Raw genomic sequence first — 13,049 nt, 5'->3', positions numbered from 1 at the left:
CTTACCTATTGTGACAGGAAGTAACCAAGTGGTTGGCTTACACCAGAAATGGTGGGTGGAGATTGATTGCAAAAGAGGCACGAGAGAATTTGGGGGATGATAGAAATGTTTTTTATCTTGATCATGGTAATAGCTGCACATCTGTATATTTGTCCAAAATTATTGCACTGTACACTCAAAAGAGGTGTGTTTAATTAAATTGAATTAATTTTTACCTCTAGTTGATTTTGTTTTAATTATTTGACAACTGCAACACTTTAAATTTCAGAACAAATCATTGGTTGCTCTATTCTAGTTAAAACTCAGCTCTTTATCTTCCAGCTGAATTGACACTTGTGAATGACCTGGAGCTAAGCCTTAGAAAGCTGCCTTTCAGTCACCCCATTCTGTCTTTCAACAAGCCACTATGCTCTCTGAAAAGTAGTACCCAACACCCCACCAGAGATCCAAGGAATAGTCAGAACCATTCCAGATGTGGTGAGAGTTCTCTAATTTCTGAAGCCTGTTGAGATTCAAGTGACCTCTATCCCAGTCACTGACAGCAAGTTGAAGCCCCAGTGTCATCACCAACAGGAATAAATGCATTTTCTACATTGGTTTTGTCATGAATTACAAATATCTCTAACAATTATATAACAACTGATTCCACAGGCAATTTCAAAACACTTGTCATTGTTTCTCTTCAGTACATTCCCCAGATTCTGAGTAAAAGATTTTCAAATGTTAGTAGGTGGTTGTTTATAATACAGATTCTGTCCCCTGAGACTCTACTTCTCCACCTGAATTAGTAGGCTGGAGCCTGTTATCTGAATGTTAAAGAAGCACCTGGTTCAGGGAGTCTGAGGACCACGTCTTGAGAACTATTTGTGAACTGGAGGAGCCTCAGGAGTGCTAAAGACTCACAGGAAAGTCATTTGGAAGCAGGAGCACAAGAAATTCCTAGAATCCCCTAAAGGTAGGAATGGCTGAAAGGCTTTGGAGGTTGTCAGAAAGAGGATTGAAAGGGTAAAAGTGTTCCAGGTGAAAAGTGCTAGAAAGAAAGGTTCAGATGTGATTGCCTTAAACTGGTGACTGATTCTGGCTTCTCATCCTACTACCCTTCAGGGAGTCCAGGTCTCAGTGGACTCTTGGTTATCGAGATGTGATATTCTACATCTTCTTTGATCCTATAATATTTAGTTATCCCTCTGTCCCTCAGGAGAAGGCACTGATATAGAGATTAGCATGCAGGAAATTTAGTAGAGAGTGTTCTGGGATCAACAGTCATGGAAAGAGATGGAAGCAGGACTGGGTGAAGGAAGAAGCTGGGCTGTGATGCAGATAGACTCAGCCAGTCCCTGGGGGAGCTCTGAGAAAGGAGTGAGCCCTTCAGCACTGTCTCACCCTGGGGCACCTCCAGCTGGCCTGTTATTTCCTGTGCCCCAGAGAAAGGGTGAGAACTTCCGAAAGGGAATTCCTTTCAGAAGAGTCCTCCTAGAGAAGGCTGATAGCTGATCCCAGCATCACTCTCAACAACTGGGGAATAAGTTCATAAGGTCCAAACCAGGATCGGGGTGGTACATCGTTACAGCCATGATACTTCCTCACTTTCTCTTGCTGATGTTTTTCAAGAATAATATTCATATTTTAGCTGAACATTTCATCAGAATAAGTTTCTCAATCTTCTAGGCTATGGTTGCATATGTAGATGACTCCATTGAATCCATGACCTCTCGGTTCCCCTTTCCTGCCCTTTTCCACCTGATAAACCCCTACTTATTCTTCAATTATCAATCCAATGTGACCTTCTCTGTGAAGTCTCTCAATTTCTACTAGTAGACACAGGCTTTCCACCCTCTGTGTTCCTAGGGAACTCCAGCTATCTCTGCAAAGACCTAGTCTGTGGTATTTTCATGTCTGCATGCGTTTCTCATAATTAGAACATAAGATCCTGGGGAAATGAAGTGGGTCACTATTTTATTTGTATGACCCCAGCACTCTGGCACAGACACAGTACCAATATTTAATTATATCAGTTGATATGAATGTACTAATGGCTCCATGATCTTGGAAAAGCCTCTCCTAAGTATTGGGGGAATCTCAGGAAAGCTAATGACTTGGCACTTGGTCAAACATTATTTCTTCATGCTTGTTATTTTTTAAGATTAGAGAGAATTTGAATTTGAAAGCCTTTGCTTTCAGAAATAAATTTAATTAATAATGTATTTTCTCACATGCTAGTAAAGTAATGCTCAAAATTCTCCAAGCCAGGCTTCAACAATACATGAACTGTGAACTTTCAGAGGTTCAAGCTGGATTTAGAAAAGGCAGAGGAACCAGAGATCAAATTGCCAACATCCATTGGATCATCGAAAAAGCAAAAGAGTTTCAGAAAAATATCTATTTCTGCTTTATTGACTATGCCAAAGCCTTTGACTGTGTGGACCACAACAAACTCTGGAAAATTCTTAAAGAGATGGGACTACCAGACCACCTGACCTGCCTCTTGAGAAATCTGTATGCAGGTCAGGAAGCAACAGCTAGAACTGGACATGGAACAACAGACCGGTTCCAAATGGGGAAAAGAGTACATCAAGACTGTATATTGTCACCCTGCTTATTTAACATATATGCAGAGTACATCATGCGAAATGCTGTAGGGGGTGGATGAAGCACAAGCTGGAATCAAGATTGCTGGGAGAAATATCAATAACCTCAGATATGCAGATGGTACCACCCTTATGGCAGAAAGTGAAGAAGAACTAAAGAGCCTCTTGATGCAACTGAAAGAGGAGAGTGAAAAAGTTGGCTTAAAACTCAACATCCAGAAAAAACTAAGATCATAGCATCTGGCCCCATCTCTTCATGGCAAATAGATGGGAAAACAGTGGAAACAGTGACATACTTTATTTTGGGGCTCCAAAATCACTGCAGATGGTGACTGCAACCATGAAATTAAAAGACACTTGCTCCTTGGAAGAAAAGTTATGACCAACCTAGACAGCATATTAAAAAGCAGAGACATTACTTTGCCAACAAAGGTCCGTCTTGTCAAGGCTATGGTTTTTCCAGTAGTCATGTATGGATGTGAGAGTTGGACTATAAAAAAAACTGAGTGCCGAAGAAGTGATGCTTTTGAACTGTGGTGTTGGAGGAGACTCTTGAGAGTCCCTTGGACTGCAAAGAGATCCAACCAGTCCATCCTAAAGGAAATCAGTCCTGAGTATCATTGGAAGGACTGATGATGAAGCTGAAACTGAAACTCCAATACTTTGGCCACCTGATGCTAAGAACTGACTCATTTGAAAAGACCCTAATGCTGGGAAAGATTGAAGGCGGGAGAAAGGGACAACAGAGGGTGAGATGGTTGGATGGCATCACCGACTCAATGGACATGAGTTTGAGTAAACTCCAGGAGTTGGTGCTGGACAGGGAGGACTGGCATGCTGCAGTCCATGGGGTTGCAAAGAGTCTGAAATGACTGAGCGACTGAACTGAACTGCATTTTCTATTGATCAAAGTAAGATCATAGTTTCTAAAAGTTCTAAGAATACACTACCATGTGTAATACAGATAGCTAGTGGGAAGCTGTTTTAGAACATAGGGAGTTGAGGTTGTTGCTCTGTGATGACCTAGAAGGGTGGGAAGCTCAAAAGGGAGGGATATATGTATACTTATAGCTGATCCACGTTGATGTACAGCAGAAACCAATACAACATTGTAAAGCAAATACCCTCCAATTAAAAATAAATTCAAAAAACAAATAAAAGCTCTAAGAATGTGTCACCCATTCTTCTGTACTTTTTCTTCTCATTTCTTTTGTGAATTTAAAAACTGGTGTGTTTGCAGGCAGATTGAGGAAACTGAAATCAGATAACTGGTCACTTATACTTGGTTAACATATTACAGCAAGCTTTCTGTAGTTCCAGATTTTTCTTAGCAGACTCTCAAATTTCAGCTGTCTGTACCAATAGAGAGCTGTATGTGAACACCCGAGTTATCTGGTTCTGATTTCTCATTTATCTTAGTGATGGTTTAGCGCTCTTTTTAGATTGGCAGCTGAGGCAAAGCTGTTAATAACTAACCGTCCTCCTAATCGGCTTGTGTTGTACTTCACTTTCCTCATCTGTAAAATGAGAAAAGTTCCCCCAGAAATTCTAATATTTCTTCCATTTCTAACATTATTTTACGTTCTGTCTATATTGAAGCATAGAATTGCTAATTCTTAAATGTTTTGATATTTACATACAATTTAAAACTTAGACAATGTTGCTCTCATAGGACATGATTTCTATTTAAAGGTAGTTGAGTTTTGGAACCCTTTTTCAGAATATTCATTCCTATTTTTCTTTGGGTAATCTAACAAAATGTTGCTACATTAAAAATTTCATATGAATGCGTAATAACCTAAAATATTTTTAGAGCAGGTTTTTGTTTTTTGGTTTGTTTGTTCATTTTTTTGACCATGCCACGCGGCATGTAGGATCTTAGTTCCCTGACCAGGGATCAGATCTGCGGCCCCTGCGGTGGAAGCATGGAGTCTTAACCACTGGACTGAAAGGGAAGTCCCATCCTAAAATATTTTTATCAAGAAATATGTATATGAGACAAAGGGAAAGGGAGATCAACATGGGAAATAGGTGATGTAAGGTTGATACTTAGAAAGAACATAATTTCCAAACCCTGAGACTAAAATTAGAACCGTTACTCATGGATCATATCTACGGCACTTGGCAGAGGATAGAAAAGTGGGTGTTTGAGGATGGTATTTAATCTCTCTGTGTGTATCTCTGTCTCCATTCTCACATAGTGCATTTCATGCAGTTACAAATAAAAGGCTCATTTCTGGGGAACTAGACATACATGGGGAATCTCTGAGAACAAATGACAAGAAGCTAAGCTAAACGGTGTGTGCAGAAGAGAAAGCTGGAACAAAATGATGTGTTTTTGGAGATGTATGGCATCGTTAAAAACATCACACTTGTGGTTTCCTGGTATCTGTGAAACTTGGACCAATTTAAGGTGCCATATTTGGCACCCCACTCCAGTACTCTTGCCTGCAAAATCCCACAGATGGAGGAGCCTGGTAGGCTGCAGTCCATGGGGTCGCTAAGAATCGGACACGACTGAGCGACTTCACTTTCACTTTTCACTTTCATGCATTGGAGAAGGAAATGGCAACCCACTCCAGTGTTTTTGCCTGGAGAATCCCAGGGATGGCAGAGCCTGCTGGGCTGCCATCTACGGGGTCGCACAGAGTCAGACATGACTGAGGTGACTTAGCAGTATTTGATAGATTATTGGAGAAGGAAATGGCAGTCCACTGCAGTATTCTTGCCTGGAGAATCCCAGGGATGGCAGAGCCTGCTGGGCTGCCGTCTATGGGGTCGCACAGAGTCGGACACGACTGAAGCGACTTAGCAGCGGTAGCAGCAGCATTTGATAGATTCTGGCAGAACTGAAGAGAAACTGGGGTGGTGTATTTTTCTAAAAGCTTTAGTGCTTTCTGAAAGATAAATTTCTTCTTTGAACATTATCTATGTTCTTCTATGAGATATATTACTATACTCCCTGGCCAGTTGCGAGCCAATAACAGTTAATTTCTTTTTTTGGCTGCCTCCTGATCTTACAATGCATTTTTTTAGGTAATGGTCTTAAAAAACAAGAGATGCAGGGATGATATAGAATCAGAGAATTCTGAAGTTGGAAAGGGCCCCTGAGGACAAAATTTCACAGCTGCTCTGTGACTTTGTTTCATTCCCTGTATATAATAAACCATCCAGTCCAAGTGAGATGCAGAGACTGAGGTATGTGTGGGAAGCAGGCCTACTGAGTTTTAGCTCTCATTTTTTAGCCAGCCATGTGAGGGCCAGGCACAAATCACTTAACATTTGGTTCTCAGTGAACGCCTGGTTGACCTTGAGCAAAACATTTAATCTTCAGTTTTATTCATCAGAGAATAGAGTTGAATTAGAAAATTGCAAGAGCCTCTTTCAGTTGGGAACATTCTGTCCCTTCTCGATGCCACACCCAAAGCTAAATGATGTGTATTACCCTCTCAACTGCCCGATTCGGTTGCCCACTGCCCTAAGAAAACTTAATATACACAAAAAACAATATTCAAAGAAGCTAGGGGATTGCATTCATATTACAAAAGCACTCTCTCCTTTAAAGGCATAAATTTCCTTAAAATAGTTAACTACTAAATACATTTTTATTTTATGACAATTACATTTTTACACTTTTCTGTAATGCATGTTTGATGAAAAGTCAAATGTACCCTCCAATAATCAGCACCCTCACGTTTATTATGTCCCTTCCACTCTGACCTCATGTTTATAGCCTGAGCAATATCTTGCCATAACTTCCATATTATCCACAATTCCTCGTATAACCTCCATCCCCATTCTTTTCTCTAAGCCACGTCCCTCAGCACCATTCTCTCCTGCACTAACTGATTCCTTTTCTCATCATTCATCATCTTTTTCTTCAATTTCTCCTGCTTCAGCTGACTCTTATAGTTCACCCAGAGTTCACTCCTTATGCCTGGTTCAAGTTCAACATCAAAACGAGCTCTGCTCCTTAAATCTGCGTTGTTGTGGTTATGGATGTTTTGAAAATCAAGAGGAGTTCCCTTCCCTATTTTAACACTGAAGCTAGCTCCATTTCTTGCTTCTCTCTGAGTTTCAATTGATTAAAATAAACACTCTCTGTGATCCATAAGTTATACGTATTTTTACATTATCACTGAGACAAGTCAAATTAGAAATTTTATGAACAAGAAAAATAGAATTTCTGACTTGAATAAACTAAGTTCTTTTGAGAAAGGTGCCATAAAACTCTAGGATGTTATTACTGATTTGTTGATTAACAAGGAAGCAATGCTCTTCTTAATCAACATTTTTTTTAAAGAAATGTGCAGCATTCTTCACTCACCTAGAGCCAGACATCCTGGAATGTGAAGTCAAGTGGGCCTTAGGAAGCATCACTATGAACAAAGCTAGTGGAGGTGATGGAATTCCAGTTGAGCTATTTCAAATCCTAAAAGATGATGCTGTGAAAGTGCTGCATTCAACACGCCAGGAAATTTGGAAAACTCAGCAGTGGCCACAGGACTGGAAAAGCTCAGTTTTCATTCCAATCCCAAAGAGAAGCAATGCCAAAGAATGCTCAAACTACTGCATAATTGCACTCATCTCACATGCTAGTAAAGTAATGCTCAAAATTCTCCAAGTCAGGCTTCAGGAATATGTGAACCGTGAACTTCCAGATGTTCAAGCTGGATTTAGAAAAGGCAGAGGAACCAGAGATCAAATTGCCAACATGTGATGGATCATTGAAAAAGCAAGAGAGTTCCAGAAAAACATCTATTTCTGCTTTATTGACTATGCCAAAGCCTTTGACTGTGTGGATCACAATAAACTGTGGAAAATTCTGAAAGAGATGGGAATACCAGACCACCTGACCTGCTTCTTGAGAAATCTGTATGCAGGTCAGGAAGCAACAGTTAGAATTGGACATGGAACAACAGACTGGTTCCAAATAGGAAAAGGAGTACATCAAAGCTGTATATTGTCACCCTGCTTATTTAACTTATATACAGAGCACATCATGAGAAACGCTGGGTTGGATGAAGCACAAGCTGGAATTAAGATTGCTGGGAGAAATATCAATAACCTCAGATATGCAGATGACACCACCCTTATGGCAGAAAGTGAAGAAGAACTAAAGAGCCTCTTGATGAAAGTGAAAGAGGAGAGTGAAAAAATTGGCTTAAAACTCAACATTCAGAAAACTATGATCATGGCATCTGGTTCCATCACTTCTTGGCAAATAGATGGGGAAACAGTGGAAACAGTGGCTGACTTTATTTTCTGGGCTCCAAAATCACTGCAGATGGTGATTGCAGCCATGAAATTAAAAGACACTTGCTCCCTGGAAGAAACGTTATGACCAACCTAGACAGCATATTAAAAAGCAGAGACATTATTTTGGCAACAAAGGTCCATTTTGTCAAGGTTATGGTTTTTCCAGTAGTCATGTATGGATGTGAGAGTTAGACTATAAAGAAAACTGAGCGCTGAAGAATTGATGCTTTTGAGCTGTGGTGTTGGAGAAGACTCCTGAGAGTCCCTTGGATTGCAAGGAGATCCAACCAGTCCATCCTAGAGGAGATCAGTCCTGAATATTCACTGGAAGGACTGATGTTGAAGGTGAAACTCCAATACTTTGGCCACCTGATGCAAAGAGCTGACTCATTTGAAAAGACCCTGATGCTGGGAAAGATTGAAGCAGGAGTAGAAGGGGATGAGAGGTTGGATGGCATCACCAACTCAATGGACATGAGTTTATTAACTCTGGGAGTTGGTGATAGATAGGAAGGCCTGGAGTGCTGCAGTCCATGGAGTCGCAAAGAGTCAGACACGACTGAGTGACTGAACAGATTCTACATTCTACCATATAGATTAAGAATCTCAGTAATTTTCCCATCTATGCTGCATGGGATTTAGCCTTTATATTCCTGTAGCACAGTGTCAGGCCACATCTTAACAGAAATCACATTTTAAGACAGGAGGCTGATCCAACACGGGAATAAAATGCATCACTTTTCCATAAAAAGTGGACATCTACTTCCAGAATTTATTTACATCAGAATAAGGCTGAAATCTGTGGTGTCATTCCTGGTAGGACACTTTAGCATTTTCCTAAAGTTACTAAGCTTTAAAGCTTTTTATAAAATATTAATTTCAAACACAGAAAAATTCATCTCCAGAGAGTTAAAGTGACTTGCTAAATTGACAAAGCTAGCTGGTGACAGGAAAAAAAAATGGGCTTTCAGATTTTTTGATGTAGTTTCAAAGTCACACAAACAGAGAAAACAGGAAAAATGAATACTCACTTTTCTATTTCAGTTCATATCATTTTGGCCATGCTTACTGTTTTAGCTCAACTCAAACTAATCCTCAAATTCAATCTTGTTCATTTTAATTTTTTTTCTGTTTCCATTTCTACAAGTTCAATTTTCAAAGGAAGTTTTAAGGTGCTCACTGATATATGTTCTATAATAACCTCAAGTTTTAAAGTTGTGTATTTTATTTTTAATATACTCTGTTGGTTTAACTACATTAAAGCTGAAATTAGTGCTCATTTTTAATTGAGAATGACAGTTTTCCTGTTATTTTACTAAGTTCACATGTGGGTAGTATAATTATTCTATTTACTTTAGCACCTCTAAAAATCATTACAAATATGTTAAGTTTTAATTGTTCATGGAAATCAACTAATGTGTAAATAACTTAAAGTCTATTTTCATTTCTTACAATTTGCATTTTTACATTCCAGATACGCTTGTGCAGGAAGATGTGAAATCTGATTACTAACTGCTTAAATACATAAGGTGGTTTCAAGAGGCACAGAACAAATCTGCATTAGAAGGATCCTGTTCAATGAATACAGGAAGGCATATCTAAGAAGGCCAGTGTTCACTAGGGCTTATTCAGAGGCCCATAATGACAGCTGATGAAAAGGTGGCATATTGATAGCTGGTGATTCATTCTTTTCATTTGGTTCCCCCCATGACCCATGGCTATCATTTTGTTACCTACATATGTACATAAAAGGTAAATAAGAAGGTGATATGAAAATGCATTGATTCTCTCCACTTACCTTCAGAATGTAATTTCAGAATAGCTCCTAAGAGGTGAACTCTTTCAGGTAAACTTGATGATATCCTGAGGAGTAATCAGTGTGAGACTCTGACGCCTCATACCAGCTTTCAAGCTTAGGATCACAGAATTTAAAGTTGGAAGGGCCCTGGGCTGTCCTGGTGGTCCAGTGGTTAACAGTCCACCTGTTGATACAGGGGACATGGGTTCAATCTCTGGTCCAGGGAGATCCTACATGCTGTGGAGAAACTAAGCCCATGTGCCACAACTACTGAGCCCAAGAATCACAACAAGAGAAGCCACTGCAACAAGAGAAGCCGCTGCAATCAGAAGCTCACACACCTCAACTGGAGGAAGCCCCCGCACAACAACAAACACCCAGGGCAGCTGAAAATAAATTAATAAATAAAAATTAAAGTTGGCAGACCCCTAAAAATTCATCCAATCACTCTCACTCATTGTCTACCTGAGAAAACTAAGCCCCAGAGAGACTAAGTGACATACTCAATGTCACACAGATGGTTAGTAACAAAAGTAAGAAAGAGAACCCAAGTGTCTGGGTTCCCAAACCAGTGCTTCCTCCCTCAATTCCACTCCAGGATTCCATATTTATTTCTGTCTCAGCTGTATCTTTTATGTACAAGGATACCTTGTACAACTCAAAGATACCTATGTTCTCATATGATAGCCTAGCAGATGTTGCAGAAACAAAGCAAGATAATGGTCAAAAGTTTAAAGGGGCAGCACCCTGACACAGAGCCAAGAACGATAAGTTATGTTTCTGAAGTTCAGGATTCTTTCTATTCATCAATCACTATGATCAAGTACTTCAGCCTTGCTGAGCTTCTTATTTCCTCAGTTATGAAACAGAAAGGTAAGGGGATGATCAGTGATCATCAGTGTAGCTGGAAGCAGCTGACACATAATGATGTTCAATAATAATTGTCCAATCTGGATTGATTGAATAATTCAGGCATCCAAATAAATGGCAGCATAGGGCTCATGAAATCACTTTAGACATAATTCTTTGGACACATTGTACCAAGGTACCCATTTTGTCAAGAAATATTTGTTAAGTGCCTACTGTGTGCCAGTCAGGCACTGTGCTACGTACAAGAGGTAAAATGGTAACATAAAGACATGGTCTCTATTCTCAAAATTTTATGGACTAATGGAGGAGACAGTGACTTGCTATGATGACACAACACAGAGGAGTAGACCTTAATCTAGAGCAAGGGGATTTGAGAAGGCTCCCAGAGGAAGCCACTTGTGAGCAGAGATCTGAAGGAATTACCTAGATCAAGGTTAATGGGTGGAGTGTTCCAGGAAGAAAAAACATAACATGAAGACCTAGAGGTGAAAAAATTTCATGCTCTGGAGGAAATGAAAGAAACTGAATGTGCTCTGGTGGGATTGTGAGGTTTGAGTCTGCAGCAGAGGCAGGGGCCAGTGCATCTAGATCTGATAGACCAATTTAATGTAATTAACTGAAAAATTTTAATAACTAAATTGAAACAATCAAATAAATGGCCTTCTTAATGAAGAATCAAAAACATTTTTTTTAAGTTTGAGGGCTTTTTCCCCAGTGGCATGAACATATCTATGCATGCTCATTTCAATATTTAAATAGCTCATTCTCTTTTCCCCAGAATCCATATAAATCATTATTCAAATAATAACCACCCCCACCAGGCCTACATCTTTAAAATAAATAACATAAGCAAATTTGATTGATTTTACTCAAAATGATAGCAGTGACCACAATCACAAGTGACCAATAAGGTTAAAAGAATATGGGATAAATACATGCATTGCAAAATTATAGTTAAAATTTCCTGCATTTGATATAAGAAGAAAAGACAAGAGCAACTAGGGTAAAAAACCAGAGTAAATAAGCAAAAGGAAATGTGAAAATGCACTCTAAGCTGTGAGCTTATTAAAATTGCCACACCCACCCTATTTACGGGATACGGGCAGCTCTGGAAAGCTACACCGCCACTAACTAACTTTGCTGGATAAACCAGATCATGACAAGCAAACTGGGGCCTCAGTGGAAAAAAGACATACTTGGGTTTGCCAGAAGTAATGCCATGACCAACTTTTCCTGAACCTCAGCCTAGAAACTGGCTCTGCCATTGAGTGCAGTGGCTGAGGTCCAGGGCAGAGAGCTGGTGAGTCGGGGTCCATCTCCTATGCATATGGGGGCCTGGAAGGGCATCGGGCTTTTATATCAAGAGCCCTCTTGTGAATAGGAGACTTGTACTGTACAAGGTACCCCAAATGCTGGGGTTTTGTTTCTCTTGATAAAATACATGAGCTACTTTCTTGTCAGCTTTGCTTGAACATCTTTTACATACTTAAGATCTATAAAGCAAATAGAAACAGCAATAACTTGCATTTACTGAGTATTTTTCCTTCTTAAGGGCTTCCCTTGAGGCTCAGCTGGTAAAAGCCTGAAGCTTCAGAATTTGAGCACAATGTTGTTTGGGGAAAGAAATACCCTCAAGCTGAAGATTTTATTTTATGGAATAAAAAGATTTATTGACCACAAGTGGTAGGTGGGTGGTAGCAGCTATAGGGGAAAGTTGAACGTCAAGAGGCCCTCAGGTGGAAACGAGAATAACAACAACAACCAAGTCTTCAGGTTAGAGATGTGACAACTATCTAGGAGATGGGAATAAGGAAAGTAGGGAAGGGCTCTTTGCAATTTCTGTTAAGTTCTAACTTTTAGTGCTTAGTTGTTTAATTGCACATATTACACACAACTTTCTAAATATTATGCATAAAACATAAGTTTATTGCCCCTAAACTTGGAAAATACAGATAAATAAAATGAGAAAAGATAATTCTGGCACTGAAATACAATCACAGTTAACACTCTATATCTATCTTTCCAGATTTCTGTTGCTCTAGCTCTCTCACTTTCTCTTTATGTGTAATTATACACACATGATCTCATCTTTTAATGTATTAGTTTATATATTCAAGTATATGTAAAAAATAGATCATATTGCACACGCCATTCAGAATCTTTTTCTTCTTAACAATCATGTACATTACTCCCTGAAATATAAATTTGATAATGGTAAAAAGACTTTGCTTGTTCATGGTTCTGTCCTTAGCATCTAGAATAGTACCTTCATGTAGGCATCCAATAATACCTACTGACAGAATGAATAGTGCATGAATATTGTTCCAGGGAAATCAAGTATGGCTATGTATGCATGTAGCATATTAATATATAATATACATAATTAAATATAGGTATACAATGAACATCCCAGCACCATCATCTGTATGTACTAATCCTGCCTGCCCCAGGTCAAATGCTACCTCTATCAAACCCACTTCAGCTTCCCCCGACTCTCTCCTTCCAGCTATTCCTCCTCTGACTACCATGGGTTG

The 13,049-nt window shown here is 39.4% G+C and overlaps 1 protein-coding gene across 14 annotated transcripts in view; it reads right to left on the bottom strand.

Moving 5' to 3' along the window:
• Nucleotides 1-13,049, bottom strand: part of CFAP95 (cilia and flagella associated protein 95) — a 243,907-nt gene that overhangs the window by 50,391 nt on the left and 180,467 nt on the right. For 5 of the 14 annotated variants that reach the window (XM_081504593.1, XM_081504576.1, XM_081504687.1 and 2 more), the window contains one exon: nt 9,646-9,829. The exons of the other annotated variants lie outside the window; for them this stretch is intronic. Coding sequence is in view for 1 of the 5 variants with exons in the window: in XM_081504518.1 (XP_081360644.1) it covers nt 9,673-9,829 (157 nt within the window). In the remaining 4 variants the exon portion in view is untranslated. The remainder of the gene's footprint in view (nt 1-9,645; nt 9,830-13,049) is intronic. 14 annotated transcript variants of the gene reach the window in all.

Source organism: Giraffa tippelskirchi, chromosome 1 (assembly GCF_054371585.1).
Source record: "Giraffa tippelskirchi isolate mGirTip1 chromosome 1, T2T-mGirTip1v1.2.pri, whole genome shotgun sequence".
NCBI classification, from domain to species: domain Eukaryota; kingdom Metazoa; phylum Chordata; class Mammalia; order Artiodactyla; family Giraffidae; genus Giraffa; species Giraffa tippelskirchi.
The sequence above is the reverse complement of the archived record's forward strand: the minus strand, read 5'-3'. Positions and strand labels throughout refer to the sequence as shown.